The sequence below is a fragment of the Dermacentor silvarum genome, chromosome 2 (assembly GCF_013339745.2).
Source record: "Dermacentor silvarum isolate Dsil-2018 chromosome 2, BIME_Dsil_1.4, whole genome shotgun sequence".
NCBI lineage: Eukaryota > Metazoa > Arthropoda > Arachnida > Ixodida > Ixodidae > Dermacentor > Dermacentor silvarum.
In genome coordinates, this window is record NC_051155.1 from 57698045 (window position 1) to 57716925 (window position 18881).

The following is an 18881-nucleotide window of genomic DNA, read 5'->3' on the forward strand; positions in this document are numbered from 1 at the left end:
TCGAACAATTCGGTGTTACAGAATCGTTTTTTTTTTCTTAAAGCCGTGTTGATTATTAATAAGTAGGTTATTTTATTCATGAGACATCGAGTGCATATGATCTAATAGCTTGTAGCTAATAAAAGTTGGAGAAATGGGACTGTAATTGTTAGCTAAGCACTTAAGTGTCTCCAGATATAATGACAGGAATCACATGTGCAATCTTCAAGTCCTCTGGAAGACACCCAGTGTGTAGCTTCTGTTGGAATGTCAGTGAAAAAAGGCAAGAATATTTATCTGACGTTAGTTTTAAATGTTTTGCGCTAATTCCATCTAGTCCAGGGCAAGTCTTGATCGGAAGCCCCTTTGTTTATCGATATTCGTGAAAAATTTTGTGTAATCGCTGGAGCCCTGGAAGCGTCATTGTTTGTAGTGGCAGCTCGTCTGAGAAAACCGGAGAGAAATGGTGATTAAGATTTCCAAAATGTTCTTATATTGACTGTACAGTACGTTATCACCGTCACCTCTGAGTTTTGCGATGGTTAGCTTCTCCTTTGGGTTTATTTCTCGCCAAACTTCTCCGGGGTCGGCTTTCAGCATTTTAGGCCGAGTGCAGTTAAAATATTTATTTTTAACTTCTTGGATTGGTGGCCTCGGTTAACCTTGACAAAGTTTTGTAGTTATCCCGATTCAAGCCGGCATTCGATCTACAAGCTTTTATAAAGGCTCATTTTTTGTTAAATCTTATATTCCCCTCCCACCTTTACCAAGGGCAATCTCGTTGATGCGAGTGTTAACTTTGGTGCGCAGCAAGCTTCAAGTTCTTTCAGGCTGTCTGTAAATGAACACCAGCTGGTTAACGAATCGGTTGGCAAAGTAGTGCAGGAATTCAGCCTGAAAAACCACCAACATAAAGTTAATTGTGAATGCCTGCACGGGCATGGTTGAGTATTATTCTTATTTCTGTTGTTTTCTTTCAGCATGGTATCTCTAGTGTGCAGTGAACGACTCAGTGGTCACTTACTTCTTCAAGAACGAGGGGTAAGAGAACCCATATGGGTTCTCTTACCAATAGGGAAACGTTTCGTCTACCGTATGAGGAAAAAGAAGGCATTCCTGGCGATTACTGTTACCTTTAACAGAAGATGTCAACCAATCTCTTGCTGGGTAATTAAAATCACCAGCCAGAACGAAAACGGCATTCAGAAAATTAATGGTAACCTTCTCGACAACATCGTTGAAAAGATATACAAGATCAGGCTGGCTATCAGGAGGCCAACAGCACGCAGCATAACGCAGTGCACATGACAATGACGTGCAACAATCCAGACCACCTCAAGCGGCGACTCAGTGGGTCAGTCATAAGACATGGCTGGAATTCATTTTTGACAACGATCACCACGCCACCTCCTCGCGATACATTTCGGTCTTTACGAATTCATTTCACTCTTTATTGTCTTATCTTATTTATGCCTTGGTGTGTCATTTTACACCTGATTTTGCCTCCCGGAAACAGTTATTGAATAATTTTTCCAAACGTCTCATCCGCCCAGGCAACTAAGCGCTTCCTTGGTGAATACCTACCTTCATACGGCGGTAATGGGTCCACTGTACTGTCGCTTAGTTTCAAGCAGTGCTAAATTGCTCGCTGACGGCCGCGTTGTGCCACGCAGTACCTGAAGCGAGTTGGATACTGCCCCGAAGAGGACCCGCTCATCTTCAAGCTGACTGGGCGCGAGATGCTGGCGCTGATTGCGCGGCTGCGCGGCCTAGCGCCACACGTGATGCACAAGGAGATCCACTACATCCTGCACCAGGTCGGCCTCATGCGCCACTCCAAGCACCTGACCGTCGACTACGGGTCAGTATATGCGGGACCAGTGACCAATGTCCGCCTCTCTACCGCTACGCTGAAAGGGGCTCTGCAACCTTCGTTCTCGCCCCTTGCATGTTCTCGTGATTTGTTGGCCTTTCTGTAGCTTCAAAAGTTTATTAATCATCTTTATACAATCGGTCAATCAGTCGGTCATTATTTTATTTTTGAAAGCTCAGGACGGGAAGACATAAGCAGTGTCAAACCACTGCTTAATGGAACTCAAGCCTGTACATGTTTATGGTGAGCGCAGTCACAGTACTTAAGAAGTCACCAAGATCATAATTGCACAGGCACACGTGAACGTAAGAAGTCACTGCACAAGTCATCAAGAGAGGATGTAACCAAGGTGTGCTAGCATAAACCACATAAGTTCCCACAAAATGAAATATAATGTCTTTCATTCTGTCTATTTGTGAAAAAGTACCATGAGAATAAGTACGTACAGCTGATTTCGCAACACATATTCGAAGCAATAGAAAGCGACGTGGCGCGCAAACGTTCGAGATGTGCTGTCTTCAAGAACTGGGGCAAGATTGACTTCAGAGCTCGCGAATTTGAGTGCGGGAAACACTGCATCGAGAGCTCATCTGGAGGGTACTACAGTCAGGTAAAACGTTATAAGGCAGCGGCATTTGCCCCTCAAAGGCAGATGCACACGACCCTCCACCAATGGGCGCGCACTCTAAACTCACGTCATGAGCCGGATGGCCGGTGACCCCACCGACAGAGAACATGGCAGCCCGAGCTTCGAACTGGGCCTAATCGCGTCAGCGGGACTACTTCTTTAGTCGCGGCAGCAATCGGCTGCCGCGCTTCGGTCATCAGGGCGGAGCTTATCCTGCCTTGTTGTACCTGACTCACAAATACTCCGCATCTCCGTTGTGCTCCTGGTGTAAGGCACAGCAGAGGACGAGGGCAGTGGTCGACGAGTGAATCTTTATCAAAGGATAAAGAAAAGTTTTGTATAGGTTTACTCCATGAAATAGAGAGAACGTGTCTTGGGACCAACTCAACCACGCGTGATTTATTCGCAGCCGTCCGATAGCGTGTACCGCCTTTTGTCGAGTTCGTTCAACACGTCATGCCAGCACGTGCCCCGAGCGGAGGGCTTCATGCAAACACTGCTGACACCAGCGGAAAAAAAATTTTTTTAAGCTGACTCGGGAGCTGCCACTGGTGAAACGATTTGAAAGGTTCGATGGAGAAGGCTTCTGACTGAGCGGCGAATTTAGAAAAAGAAATATGCTGAAAGCTTCACTATAAATGGCTGGGCATAACGCGAGCCTTGTCTGCTGGACGGCACCCTACGTCCCGGATTTACCAAAAGAAGACGGGAACCGGTATATAATTTCAACTTAGGCCAACAAAGAAAACACTACGGAACAACCCAGAATTCGCTAGCGTTCGCGTTTACCTCTTTCCACGTGTGGGCGAAAGCGCTCGCAATGCGTCATGAGCGCCCAGCGCACTCCCCACTTTTGTGTTTTTATGGCTCATGAGGGTCGAAAATCCGGCGTTGGCGTGACACGACGATCAAGGGTCCAAGTGAGCCAGGATGGTCCAATTGAGTCAATCGAAGCAGTTGATGACGTCAATTAAGGCAAAGGTAATTAGGGTAGGTTTAATTAAGGTCGAGTTCATTACGGCACTCAATCCCACTACCATAGGTGGAAGTCGAACCCACTACCGTTGGTGTTAATTAAGGCGAAGTTAATCAATGCACAGTTAATTAAGGTATAGCTAATTAAGGCACTCGAACCCACGACCTTCGGTGGGTTACGAGAATGCAGCCAACCTATAGTGTTGTTCAGTGCCCTCTTGAGCAGCTGAGAGCATTTTTACTGTGAGCTTAGGTAATTATTTAGCAATAAATAATTACCACCTTTTAAAGTATTGTTTTAAATACGAAATCTGCAGTAGAAACGTTGGAGACCCTATTGACAAATATTCCGGGAATTTCTGTCGTGCTGACAACACAAATGCTGTGATTTTATTTTTCCGAGTCGAAATAATAGTGTGCGAGATTTGAAAAAGTACCACGCGACTAGGCATGTGCGTGTAGTGCTAGCAACGATATTCCCGATGCTGTGCGCAAGCTGAAAGCAAAAATAAGCCACAAGCAAAAATTAAAGGCAACGGTCCCACCCGTCTTCTCCGACTCAAAGCCATTCGCCGCCAAAACCCCATCGCCCTTTACGCTGTGTGTCAGCAGCGAAAATGCGTTATTTATCGTAAATGCCGTGGTTCCATTTGCTTCAGTGCTTCAACAAACAAGATATCTAGGCAAACGTGGTAGCCACGGCCATTGTATTCAATCATCTCCATTCATTGTTCGAGGCCTGTTCATACCCTCCGTCGGCGTGCAGCCTTCTTCATGCGCTCATAGCATGCTTTAGGGCCCTAATATTGCTGCGAGTAAGCGCCTAGTCACGTAGTATACTTCCTTTTTAAATCTCGCGCACGTTATTTGAAGCCCGAAAAAATTAAAACCACAGCAGCTATGGTCATGAAAAGAAATTATTTGGATATTTCTCGATGGGCTTTACAACTTCTTCATTAAAGATACTGCACTTAAAACAATACTTTAAAAGTTGGTTAATTATTTATTGATAAATAATCACGTAAGCTCACAGAAAAAAATCCTCTTGAGTTGCTCAACAGCACAGTGAATAATACTAAATTGGGTGGAACCACGTAACGTGCAAGGGGATTTTTTTTTTTTGAGGTTTGGCACGAGTTAGCTGACACACCGTGAATATACTGCGATATATATGTGGTTCTTAGGGCGACATTGTATCCGGTGTACGTGAGATATATGTGGCCACTATCAGGAAAGAAGCGATAGAGAATGCTAACACTGGAATCTACCATTACCTGCTGGCTCAGGGGCTATGGCGGTCCACTGCTGTGCACGAGGCCCCGGGTTCGACTGCCGGTCGAGGCGGCCTCATTTACAGACGAGAAGGAATGCATATTACTCTCGTGCACAGAGAACTCTGTACACGAAAATCGGTACTCGAGATTCGGCATCCTTTGGGAACGACCACTGGTGACCGAAATCAATTCAGAACCCTCCACTATGACTTCTCCCCTAACCCTCATGTTGCTCTTTAGGGTGGTAAAAGAAAAAAGAAAGAACATTACGATGCCCACTCTGGACTCAAGTCCAGAGTGTACAACGCATTGTTTCATTGTATGCTGAACGCGTCATTGAGTCGACGCACGTGATTTACGACGGATGCGGTGAATAAACGCGCTGCGTCAAAAAAATTATGGAGCAGTAGCAGTGCCGACAACCCTAGGGAAATATTAGTCAGGATTTAGGGGAATTTGAGAGTGGCTACTCAAAGCAATATGGCGCGCCGACAGTATCTCTATGTGGGTATACCGTGATCCATACATTTGTTGGCCGATATTGTTAAAGCGTTTTCACAAAAAAATAAAATATCATTTCTAGATCCGAAAGAGCGGGTGTACTTTCACAAGAGGTATTTTGTTTCATCTTTCGGCAGAGCTTGTGTGTTGTTCAAATAAATGCCATTAAAAGCATGACAGCTTGAATTGCGACACCTTGTCAGCTTAAGCGCAATGGTCCCACAATCTAATGCTCCAAAACAAGTTCAGAAAGAAAGAGGCTGGTAAATTTTCCATCATTTCTGGTCGCAAATCGCGGGGCGGTGTGACAGAAGCGCTCACGCACTCAACATATACACGTATATATATGTAAAGAAAACATTTTCTGCAGCACGATGTGACATCAAGGAAAGAAAATATATTTAAGCGGCCTGTTTCGAGAGTAGCGCACGCTGTCACTATCGCTGCAGAGCCTGCACAATTTTGCGACGCGTTTTTATAATAACAGGAACAATCCAGTTTCAGAGCGAAGTTGTTTAGGTTGAATGACTTATAAGCCATTAATAACCACGCAGCAGCTCCAACAAGGCGAAGAAGACTGGTCCGCGTGTACACATATTCACACGTCGTCCTTTCCTTGTTCGTGTCGTTCCGCAATGACCAGTGCATTCAGGTCAAAGGTCCCCACGCGGAACAGATGCGCTGCATCACCAAGACGCCGTAGAAAAGCGGTTGCATCAGGCTAATTTTGATATAAAAATGTACGCTTAATGTTCTAAAAGAGTTTGCGGAAGAGACTGCTCCAAAGTGACATCACAGCTTACAGTGTGGAACGAGTGCACAATAGTGTCAGCTAAATTTCAAGAGCGATCACACGCTCCAAAGTTTAAAGCGCTCTCAGTTTTGATGACAGATGAAACGCGCTGCGCTGCAAGAACAAACACGTAGAGCACGTGAACCGCAATAAGACCCGGCTGGAAAATGTCCCCTGCGCTTCGCGAGCAGAATACCACACAAACCTTGGTGTCTGATTGGCAGAGAGTAGATTGACGCGTGGTCTTATGGCTCATCGTTTGACGTAATGGGATTCACGCCACTAAAATAACACAGTGACTGTGAGTGACGCCACAGCGGAGGGCTCGAGATTGCGCTTTGAAAAAGTTTATCTTTTTTTTACCGATCATCCAAGTTTAAGAACCCAAGCTTCCTTTTTTTTTTCTTTTTCATTCCGCCGTCAGCCACTTGCAGCTGCCATGACACGCAGTCGAACCTGTAAACTGGTTTTCAGCAGCGTAACTTCTTCCAGACTGCAGACTGAGCCATCGTGGCTTTTGTCTCACGGTTTATAAGTTTCATGGTAGTTCACAGCACTGCCAGGAGGGTAGATGCCGACAAACTGCGTGCTCCTTTGTTTCAAGTTTCAAGTTTCAAGTTTATTCATCAACGATGTCAGTTTTACAGAGAAGTGCATACATAATTAGTACGTACACAGGGAGTCCCAAAGTTAAAAACTGTCAGGGGGACTCCCATACATGAACAAAATGGAAAAAACGAGATATAGATCAAGCATTGGTTACGGTGATTTTACAAACAATTTAAAAAATAAGGAATAGTGCGAAAAACAAGAATATAAGGCTGTTTAGTAAGACAAAAGAAATGGCAAAGAAAGCTTCTGTAATAAACAAGCAATTCAAGTTTACAATGCAATAAAAATGGGGGTAATATACCATGTAGTATTATAGCTACGTCAATTATTAACATTACAATCAAAAAAGTCTGTTGTTAGGATGAAGAGAGTTGTTGTAAAAAATATTTATTAACTTGGTTCTTGAATATATGTACTGTGGCTGATGATTTAATGGTATGTGGAATAGAATTCCACAGTTTGATTCCCGCAAATGTGGTAGTTAACTTACCATAGTTCGTGCGCACTTTAGGTAAAAGGCGGTTATCGAGTTCAGAGAACCTGGTAAAGTTAGTATTTACAAAAGTTTCAATGACAAAGCTATCTATATGTGCAATATTACGAAACAACTTATATATCACGATTGTTAACTTGAACTGAAAGAGCTGATGAACAGGATGAATGTTTAAACTCCAATAAAGTGGCGTTGCATTGGATTGGAAATGGCTGAAAGTCATGAGTCGAAGCGCCTGATTTTGCAGGCGTTGAAGTTGGCTGAGGTGTGCGAAGTATGTGTTACCCCACGCTGATATGCAGTAAGATAAATTACTGTGAATGTGTGCATGATAAAGGGAATGGATAATGTGTGGCTGAAAATATGAGCGGGTTTTGATTATGGCGCGTATTCCAAAAGAAATCTTACGGACAAGCGACTGCGCATGAAGATTGAATTTCAGGTGCCTGTCTAAAACTACACCTAGAAACTTTGTGCTATCAGATATTGGTATTAGGTTGTTGTCGAGACATACAGATATAGATTTCGAAATTAGTGTCGGGAAGGAATGAAAAACCATGAAAACCGTTTTTAGCGGATTGATGCACAACATGTTCGTTCGACAACAGGAAGTAATGTTATGCAGATCAACGTTAACATTTCGCTGTAGCTCGTCGACATTATTAGCGCAAGTAAAAATAGTCGTGTCGTCTGCATATAATATACAGTCGGTAGTTGTCAAAACGTTAGGTAGGTCATTAATAAATAGTATAAATAGTAGCGGGCCTAGAATCGAGCCCTGAGGAACGCCTTGATTTATGTTCTTAGCAGATGAGAGTTTGCCGTCAATCTGAACAACTTGAGTACGATTGGTTAGATAGCTAGAAATAAACTGAAGTGGCGGGCCAGTTATGCCGTAATATTCAAGTTTATGTATAAGAATTTGGTGATTAATGGTGTCAAAAGCTTTCGTTAAATCTATAAATACACTTCCAACCAGCAAGCCTTGGTCGATTGCCTTCTTGACTTTATCGGTGAAGGTTAGAAGCGCAAGCTCGGTTGAGCAACCCTGCCGAAAGCCATACTGTTTAGGTGATAGTAGATTAAATTTTGCTAGATAGGATGATAAACGTGTATGAACTAGTCGTTCAATTATTTTACTAAAAAATGAAAGAATACAAATAGACCTGTAGTTATTCAGAAGTTCGCGATCGCCTTTTTTGTAAACAGGTGTTATTTTACCAACCTTCAGAAAATTGGAGAATATGCCTGCTTTAAACATTTTGTTAACAATATCTGCTATGATAGGAAACAGTTCATTAGAGACTAACTTGATACGAGATGGGTGAACAGAGTCTAGGCCAGATCCAGTAGACCTAAGCGAAGATATAACATGAAGAACTTCCTTTGCAGTCGTAGGTCGCAAGTAGAAAGAATGAAGATGACGAGGCGATGTCGGTAAGGGGGGATCTGCTTGAGAATCGCAAGTACTACTGAAATGCTCACTGAAGGCATTCGCGATATCAGCTGAATGACAGTATGCTTCTGTGTCAGTTTTTATTTCAGTTAAATGCTCATGACATTTCTTATTTAAGAATTTGTTGATAACCTGCCAGTTGCGCCTCGTATTATTGCCATTATCCAAGATCTTGTTCTGAAAGTAATCTCGTTTGGCACATTTAAGTGTGGCTGCAAGTGTGTTAGAATATTTCTTGAAACGAGATTCAAGTTCACAGTTAAATGGCTCACAAATTACCCTTTTGTGGAGCCGATTTTTCTTCAAGATACATCGAAGTAGCGCCCTCGTGACCCAACGTTTTCGAGGGGAACTAAAAAAACGAGTTATGGTAAGTGTAGTAGTGCATTCGTGAATGCAGCGAGTAATTTCAGCCAAAAACAACTGATAAGCCTCTTCAGCGCATGATTCACTTAATACGGCGGTCCAGTCATTTGACTATATCATAGAAATAAATTTCTGGGAGTTAAAGTATACTTTCTCCTTCTTTTCAGTCGGTTTAGAAGTTTCTGTACCTAAAGTCAGGAATATAGGGTAGTGGTCGGTTATGCTGTGCTCGATGACTCCTGCTGTAAAATTTGTACTAATGTTGGTTAATATGTGATAAATTAACGTATTAGATCCTGTCATGTCACATCTAGTTGGAGAAGTAATTAAAGAAGCAAGGCCATAGCTGAGAAAACACCCGAGATAATCAGAACATGATGGAATATTAGGGTCGATAATGTTGATGTTGATGTCTCCGCAGATAATGACATTTTTGTTTTCGTTCGTAACAGTGTGCAACAACTTTTGAAACTGTCGACAAAACTCAGAGTATGACGATGATGGTGAGCGATAAATGCACGCTAACACTGTGTTCCGGCCATCAATTGAAAAAACTCTGATCCAATTCTAACCATATAGACTCACAGAGCAAATTAGAAAAGGCAAGATCATTGCGGCGTTTGTATGGCAATGACGATTTAATAAATATTGCAGATCCGCCGCCGCGTGGCGTAGCACGATAGCAGTATTCTGCATTGTACTCTGGTAGCGCATATAAGTTTCTATCGTCCAGTGACAACCATGTTTCAAATAGACAGATAAGAGAAGTTATGATTAATTACCGAAAGAAATGCAATGAGGCTGTCATAGTTTTATTGCAATAGCAATTATATGGACACTTCAACCGGATTTCTGCCGTTGCCGTCGCCGTTGCCGTCGCCGTGAGGTTCCGTATAGATAAAATCTTCGCCGCGCGCCGTGTGCCCGAGCGGAAGCGTGCGGGGACGCGCGCTATCACGGAGAGCGAACGCACTCAATCTCCCACGCGCAAGCAAGGAAGCGGAAAGCCAGCGCCGGAGGGAGTGGGTGGGGGGGGGGCACTTCTACTCTGCCAACAACCGCGCTCGTCGCTCGGCCGCAGAGTCTCTTATCTCTCCCACGCGCAAGCAAGGTAGCGGGAAGCCAGCGCTGGAGGGAGTGGGGGGGGGGGGGGGCGCACTTCTACTCTGCCAACAACCGCGCACGTCGCTCGACCGCACCGTCTCTTATCTCCACACGGCTCTGACCTTTATGCACTGTGCATTCGCCGCTCAGTTTCTGTTGAAGCGATAGACCGCACGTACCTTCGCCCGCTGCAGCGTATGGGCTTGCTGCCAGCGTTTTGACAGTCGTTGTCTGCAGTCATTCAGTGTGATCTATTCATGTTTGTTTGTGCGCGCTCACACCACGCTTGTTCATTCAGTTAGTAATAGTCGGGCCACATTTTCCAACGCACGCTACACATGTAATGCTGCCCGGATCGGCAGTGCAGCGCTACAGGTGTGTCCCTTCGCACGCGCTACCCACGGGAAGCGCTTCTCATTAACAACACTGTTTCACACGCGCCTTCTCGTGGTCATCGAGTCTATCTTCATGTCGGTCTACTTACGCCGCAGCAAACCTGCTTACTTAATCAGCTCATGTTTACTACAATTCATATTGCTACGAAAGCCGCTCACCTTACTTCGTATGACATTGCTGTGTTGCTATCGCATTCATTGCTTCGCCCTTAGGGCGAAACTGTGACATTTTTTTCGTAGACTACGAATATTAAAATGTATCAGCGATAACTTGGGACTTTCATCACTGAAATATTTTTTAAGATCCAGACAAGAAAACATGCTTGCGAATGTTAATATACGCAGCCGCAAACACTAGAAAGCTAGGTGAAAACAGCAAGATCACCCGCACTAGAGATACGGTAGACACGGCTTTCATCTGTCCTTCTGGCCTTGATTACGCAGTGGTCTGCCCAGAGGTGTTTCCAGCCTTTTGCTTTTTTCAGTTCAAGAGCCTGTGCGAACAGCCGTTTCCTTTCTTGCGTGAGATGATCGTTTACACATAAGAGCCTCTGATCCTTTTGTGGAAACCCAAGGGTCGCAGTGGTCAAGCTAAAGCCCCTATATTTATAAAAGTAGCGCCATCCACTTCCCTCCTCCTCCGTTCCACTATCGCGCTCGGCGCGACCAGCGCGATCGAGGCGCGATATCGACAGTGGCGCCGCCTGCGTCGGGCCTGCCGTGGCAGACGACAGCTAACGCGCTACCAGAGGAAATCCGAGGAAAACTTCGATCGCGCCCTGCGGAGACGTTTTTGAGGCGCGATTTTGCTTCGTCAGTCAGTAACTGGTCTTAATAATGCCGTTTTGGAAGTAGCAACGCGACGATGCGAGACGGCGCAAATATCAAGTGTGCAGCAAGCGTTTGCGCACGCCGGATGGTAAACAAAAAAAGCCTTTTGCCCTCGCCTTGTCGGTTGCGGCAACTTAAGGCGCAGCAGCATGCCATCACAACGAAGTTCTTGTCCCTAACACGTTTGATCCGTTCGTGCGTACAGCACTTTCGTCGCACAGGCCCGAGAATGGCAGTCGGAGCGCGCTGGAAAGAAAAAAATATACAAAAGCGCGACGCGAACTTCCACGTGACACGGATTGGCCAATGGGGGAGCGGAGGAGGCTGGGGCGACAGGAGGCGGCTAAGAGAGGACGAGGAGGAAGCGCCGGGGTGAGCGCGGTGGCGGCAAGATCTAAGAATGGCGCTACTTTTATAAATATAGGGGCTTTAGGTCAAGCGAGCCTTGCGTGCCTTTTTCACGAACTCAGTTTTTTTTTTTTTCTCGGGATCAGAAGCGTGAAATAATATTTGTTTCTTTTTTGGCTGGTACACGATGCGCAGTATCGACATCCTCAGGTGCGATTTTGCATCCTATAGCATCACCCATAGACTGAACAACCGCAAAACAGCTTTCACCTTTGGTTGCAGGGACACCTTTTATTTCTACGTTATTTAGTCGGGAGTACTGTTCCAGTTCAGAAACCCTGCGTGCCAAGTGGCCATTTTCATCTTTCAGAGCCGAGTTTTCAACAGCAAGGTCGGTATTCTGCTTGTTAACAGTCTCGAAAAGTTCATTGAACATGTTAAGACTGTCACGCATCGGAGCAACCTCAGCACGTAAAGTGTCCATTTCTTTTGCCAACTCAGCATTGGTCGACATTTTGCAAACAGCACTCAATTTGGCAGCACGTAATTTGGCAGCAGCGGCAGCGGTTCACACAGATAAAAATACGGTTGGGGGAAAAAAAGGACCAACCTGTGGCAAAAGTAGGAGTAGATTAGCGACTTGCTCGCGACCGCAAGCGCTGCTGCCAAAAGTGGGGGACAGCGCCAACGATGCTTGCTTATATGGTGGAACTTGTCCGGTAGAGGGCGCAGTAGACCAGTCACTGTCGTGACCAAGTGGTCAGCGGGGCACTGCAAGTGTAGAGGTGACAGCCTTTCCTTGCTTCAGCTCGTAGATTGTTCCGCATATGCTGTGGCAAAAGTAGGAGTAGATTAGCGACTTGCTCGCGACCGCAACCGCTGCTGCCAAAAAAAAAGTGTATGTGCATGTAGCTCCTCTTCGCAGCGAACACTACTGACGTGGACAGTGACAACTTATCGAAATTTCCGCATATCCGTGGCAATACATATGTTTCTGTCTAGCCGTATACTGGACAATAGTTTTCTTTCATAGCGCATTGCACATTTGACACGAAGCATAGATTGCACCGCATGGCTCGGCTGATGTCGTGCGCACCTTCTTGCGCTGGATGTTGCGACGCCTATTGGATAGACCCGTTAATTGTGAATCAAGTAGCGCCTTTACGCGCTGACTCGGTGGTCTCCCTATAGGCTGACTGAAGTTTACCTAATTGGACATAAAAGGCAATATTCTCCTGCTATACTACAGCCAAACGGCCTATTGTTTATAGCAATACCTCAGACTGCGGCATTCGAGTGCGTTCGCTTGTCTTGCTTCTAGTTCGGGTGCCCGCCGCAAGATGTCTCTGGCCATGAGCCTGGTTGGAGACCCAGCGCTGGTCATCCTAGACGAGTGCACATCCGGCGTGGACCCCATATCCCGTGGCCGCCTGTTCCGCGCAATCACGCGCATCCAGCGGTCCAGCGGCATGGCCGTGCTCTTCACATCACACTGGTAGGTCGCTACTCGCAAGCCTATATGCACGTGCTTTGACGTGTTACGCAAACTAAGTGTTCAGGGCGCAGACTCTGAACTGACGGTTCACGCTTTCAACGGAAAGCAAGCAAGAAATTTACTGAACGCAACTAGGAAGCGACTCAAAAACGGAGCTGGCACTCACAGCCCTGGTGCACGTGCTTGCAGAGATGGGACCAATTTATTCTGATGAATTTGTGCGACGCTTATTTACTAAGAGTTTTAGTGGAGATGCCAACACAATTATGAGGTGACGAAGCTACCATTCGTGCACTTAGTTGCTGGTCAAAACATAAATACCATGCATTGTAGACTGAGGAAAATATGGCGGAAGCATTCTGACGTACTCCCTTTCTCAAAAGTTACATATAATGTTGTGCTCATTGTATAGAAAGAGTCTTTTTTATTTTCGAGCACCTCTCGGGAGATTGAGCTGTAATTGTATCATTTGAATGTGAACCCACCGGAAACACAAATCATTATTGCCTTGTACTTTTTTTGTATGAAAGTGGCGCTGATCAGAACATATTAAGAGGAGGATTGACAACGACGCTACTTGCAACTCAATAAGTTTATGAAAACCACACAAAAGAGAACCTCCGAACAACATTCACCCAAGTCCCGAATGCGCAAAAATCCCAGGCAAGCAATGAGGGAAATGCAGAGGGTAACACTAATCACGTGCCTTCAAGAAGGCCTACATCTTTAGAGGTCAGTGCAACTGACGAGCAGTTGACACAACCACCCGAGTTGAACAATGTCAGCCAGCCACGGCATGCAGTGCACACAATGACCAGCGATGTGGCTTTTGGCTTCCTTATTAAAATCATTCGCGTGTTCCCTTAATTTAACTTATGAATCTACCCGTCTTCCCTGCATAACAGTCGTAATCTTACTGTGTTTTTCTCAGCACCTAAACCACTACGATGTATACCAACCATACCGGTTTATAAAGAGTTGTGGAGAACTTAAATTTCTGTATTATACGCCTGTAATTTCTGTACTGTGCCTTGAGTATGAGGTTGGTCTACATACCTTATAAGATAATCCCATGTGTTCATGTTCACCTACAGGAGAAACGTATTCAAATGATACTTTTCCTCGCTCTTGGAAGGCACGTACGCTACTGCATTGTATGGTAGTTATGCGAGACATTTGACAGGTTTTCATACAATGATTTCTGTCAATAATGCATTTGATGTGCCTCTAATTCTAGCCTCTGCGCTGTCTAGTCTCAGCTTCACCGAACAAGCTGTGTTCGCCGTTCACGCTATATTTTCCCGCCCTTCCAGTCTGCAACGCCAGCGACATCATCCAGGGCTGCACCATCATTGCAAATGCCGATAAATGTAAAGTAATAACATTTACACGTAAACATTGTGTTCCACCTTCAGTTACTCACTCGACAACGGCCTCGTCACCCGCGCATTGTCATACCTTGGCATAACCTAGCCTCGCGTACGCTAGGTTATCTCAAACACAGCCTTCATGGCGCTCCTGCCTTCGCAAGATAGTATCAAGCATAAGTTCGACCCCAACTAGAATTTGCAGCTTCAATTTGGTTATCTCATCATGGCATAGCTAATCCAGACCCTCGAGTCCGTGCTGCACGTTTTAGTGCCAGAGATTACAGTCCATATTCGAACGTATCTAACATCAAGTGGTTATTGTCATTACCATCCTTTCAATCACGCCAGGATGTAGCCCTGCTTCTTCTGCAACGTAAAATCATTCATAGTGAGCACTAATCCACCCTGCCTCTTGTTCGTTCATCCCGCACATCTAGGCGCTTGCACAATCACCTCAGCTACCAGCGCATTCTTGGTTGTACTAATGCATTCAACTCGTATGGTTTGCAACGCGCTATTAAACATTGGAATGGTCTTCCTGATAACATCGCTGATATTAACGATCACATAACCTGTACCCCCCCCCCCCCCATCACGCATACTCCTCCGGGAATATAATTAAATAAATGGTTTTCTCTGGCACTGCGAGCGAACGCCACAACCACAACGCTCAGGACAGCGTTTCGCACCTGTAACATCACAGGCTGTAACTACTGGAGCAGTACATCAAATGTATTCCCAAACCCACTACCATTGTCAAGCGCGTATACACATAGCCATTTCCAGCCGCTCTCCAGCTTTCCACAACATCTTCAAAAAGACAAACATAGACAGAAACAATAACGACGACATGGGAAACATCATCGCATACGCATCATCGTTTATTTTTTCTAGGCCTCTGTCTTCCTTAACTGCAAAAAAATGCAAAAAACACCGAACGAGGCCAAAAACAAGTTTATTACAACATGCCTCTGATTCGTATCCTCCCATGTTCCCGCAGCATGGCACCAACAGCCCCGCAACTTTACGAACATGCGCAGCCGCTCTCTGTCCCTGCGATGAGAGAAGGCACAGGCATTGTTAAGATGCGACTTCCCCATGAGGGCGTCCGGAGGCAAGCAAACTCTTCTTAGGAAGAACAGGGAGAACGGTGCGGCTGAGATTTTAACCCTTTAATGCACACTAGTTGTCTACTGCAGTGTACAAATTTCGGCTATTTTTTTTTTTAGCAGGTTTAGTGCTTCCGAGAAGCTGTTGTGCGTAGTGTCAACTTCAGTGGATAACAGAAGTTTCCTACGGCTGCCCTAGAAGGTGCCACCAACCACCGTTTTTATCCAACTCTGCTTCAAAGATAGCGTCCTGTTCTTCAAGCGGTTAAGTCACGCACGACCCCACACTTCTACTTATGACTTTCGTTGCATTGCGTTTAGTTTCATATAGTTGTTTACGCGGGATCTAAGAAGCCTTCGGATGCAAGAACTGCCAATATCGTGGCGGAGCGAAATCAGGCTCTTTCTGCGGAACACATTTTGTAAAATGTCCACTGTAGTGGACGCCATGCATGACAGGAACAACAAAACGTGCGTGGGAGCATTTTCTGCGCAGTGTAGTCATGGCTTCTTTCACTTTCGATTGAATTATTTTTGTTATTTGCCTTATATTTTAATAACGTAACACTTTGTGCATTATATTATCCAGCGAGCTATTAGGAAGAAACGACTGAATGAGTTACCCTCAGCTCCTGCCGCAGCAAAATTAAGGTCACCTGCCTAAGCAAGTTTATTTGCCGTCGCGTGCGTCATTGTAACATCAATAATTTTTCTTGTCGGAATTGTTGTACTACACAAATATGTAAAATTTCGGTTGGCAAGCCCACCGGGCACGTGCACCCCTTTCCTCCCCGCCCCATAATTGCCGTGAATTAGGATATGTGGCATAAAGTGACGTGTGACAACACTCACCTGTCCAGTCATCCGCTCCATGGTCAAGTGGGTCGCCCCCCTCCCCTAAAAAGAAATTGCTGACAACGTCATGGCAAAGTATACTTGCGCATTACCGGCACAGGTGACTGCGTTTCTTTGTTTGTGTTTTTCGTATTCCATAACGTAGAGTAGCGTGCGCTGCATCTAAACTTTTGTTTTGAGACTTAATTTGTTAATGTGGCTGGACCAAAAGAAAACTGATAGCACTTTACACTCACTGGAGATGGTGTGCATGTTGTGCACTGTAGTGGACATTCTGTAATTTGTGCAATAGACATTTGAAAGCACAGAAAAAAATATTTTCTCGGCTTTTTCTGGACGTACATTGGTAGAAAAGTAAATGTAACCACAGTTTGCGTGTGTAATTTTTCTTCGTGCAACAAAGGGTTAACACCATCATGATCGTGAACGTCAGCTTAATTTCACTGCATGTCAAAAGCCTCTGCCAAAGATCCTCAACCCCCGTCCGGTGCCAACCGAACCCGACCCATTCACGCGCATGCAAGATTCCCGATTTATTCACTTCATGTAATTCTGCACCGTCTTTGTTCGCCGTTAGTTTCCATCCCTTGGAACACATTTCATATAGTAACGCACGCAACTCCATTTCTTCACCTTGGTTGGAACATTTTCTACCAGCGCCCGATGTCCAATCCACAGTCTCGTCTTCGTATCTCTCCACATAAACCTGGTATTTGTTTATTGCGATAGCAATTATATGGACACTTCAACCGGATTTCTGCCGCCGTCGTCGCCGTGAGGTTCCCTATAGATAAAATCTTCGCCGCGCGCCGTATGCCCGAGCGGAAGCGTGCGGGGACGCGCGCTATCACGGAGAGCGAACGCACTCAATCTCCCACACGCAAGCAAGGAAGCGGGAAGCCAGCGCCGGAGAGAGCGGGGGGGGGGGGGGGGGGGGCACACTTCTACTCTGCCAACAACCGCGCTCGTCGCTCGCCCGCACCGTCTCTTATGTCCACACGGCTCTGACCTTTATGCGCCGTGCATTCGCCGCTCAGTTTCCGTTGAAGCGATAGACCGCACGTACCTTCGCCCGCTGCTGCGGCGTATGCGCTTACTGCCAGCGTTTTGACTGTCGTTGTCTGCAGTCATTCAGTGTGATCTATTCATGTTTGTTTGTGCGCGCTAGCACCACGCTTGTTAATTCAGTTAGTAATAGTCGGGCCACATTTTCCAACGCACGCTACACATGCAATGCTGCCCGGATTGGTAGTACAGCACTACAGGTGTGTCCCTTCGCACGCGCTGCCCACGGGAAGCGCTTCTCATCAACACCACCGTTTCACACGCGCCTTCTCGTGGTCATCGAGTCTCTCTTCATGTCGGTCTACTTACGCCGCAGCACACCTGCTTACTTAATCAGCTCATGTTTACTACAATTCATATTGCTACCAAAGCCGCTCACCTTATACTTCGTATGACATTGCTGTGTTGCTATCGCATTCATTGCTTCGCCCTTAAGGCGAAACTGTGACATTTTTCTTTCTATCGCACGTTCCCCCTGTCGTAAGCTTCCTATCCGGTTTCTTTATTACGCCACAGCATATCTGATGGTTTCACCTTGTGTCCCCGCACTGGTTGCACGCAGCATGCGCGAGTGCGACCAGCTGTGCACCCGCGTCGGCATCCTGTCGGGCGGCGACTTCACGCGCGTGGGCGACACGGTGGCTCTGAAGCAGTCGGCCACCCAGGGCTGCACCATCATCGTCAAGCTGACCGTCGCCCAGAGCACGCAGGAAGGCTCCATCAAGGAGATCAACCGGGGCATCAAGCGGGAGTTCCCAAACTCGGTCATCGCCGAGAAGCGAGAGGTGCACCTCTCTTTTATTGATTCGTTTACAAAGTTCCCTCGTTTGAGGCCATTACGAGGCGAATGGGGTTGAAAGAATACCATCAGAGCTGACAGTTAGGTAAATCGGAAGCGTGCGCGTATTCAAGGGCCGATTTCAAGTGAGCGTTGTTTGCAGATGAGCGTGATATAGCTCGAAAGGTCATTGCTACGCGAGAAATGCCTAAAGAAAGAGAGAAAGTGGGTGCGTGGCGATACCAAAGCATTTGGATGGCTAGTGCGGGATACATAATGTACGTATACATCAGTCGTAAGACGGGCATTGCCGAGTGGCGAAAATACTTGTAGAAATGACAATGTGGGTATTTTAAGACAGGAATTAGCCAGGGACTGTAAAAATGAAGCTGTTATTTTATTGCCGTAGAATACACCCTCTTCATTCGAGGGCGTATTCTACACGTGCCAAATATGGGACTAGTGCTGCCTGTACATGTGGCCTGTCTAGTTAGTCAAAATGCGACTCTTCAACGGCTCTCAGAGGTCGGGCGACTGTATTCCGTTTCAGCGTTTCACGAACACTACGTCATTTGTTTTCA

General features: G+C 45.8%; 1 protein-coding gene across 1 annotated transcript in view; it reads left to right on the forward strand.

Moving 5' to 3' along the window:
• LOC119440063 (retinal-specific phospholipid-transporting ATPase ABCA4) overlaps positions 1-18379 on the forward strand; it is a 177129-nt gene extending 158750 nt beyond the window's left edge. Inside the window, exons 9-11 of the mRNA XM_049662724.1 lie at positions 1653-1840; positions 12950-13123; positions 18085-18379. Of these exons, the coding sequence (XP_049518681.1) occupies positions 1653-1840; positions 12950-13123; positions 18085-18379 (657 nt within the window). The remainder of the gene's footprint in view (positions 1-1652; positions 1841-12949; positions 13124-18084) is intronic.
• Positions 18380-18881: the final 502 nt, after the last annotated feature.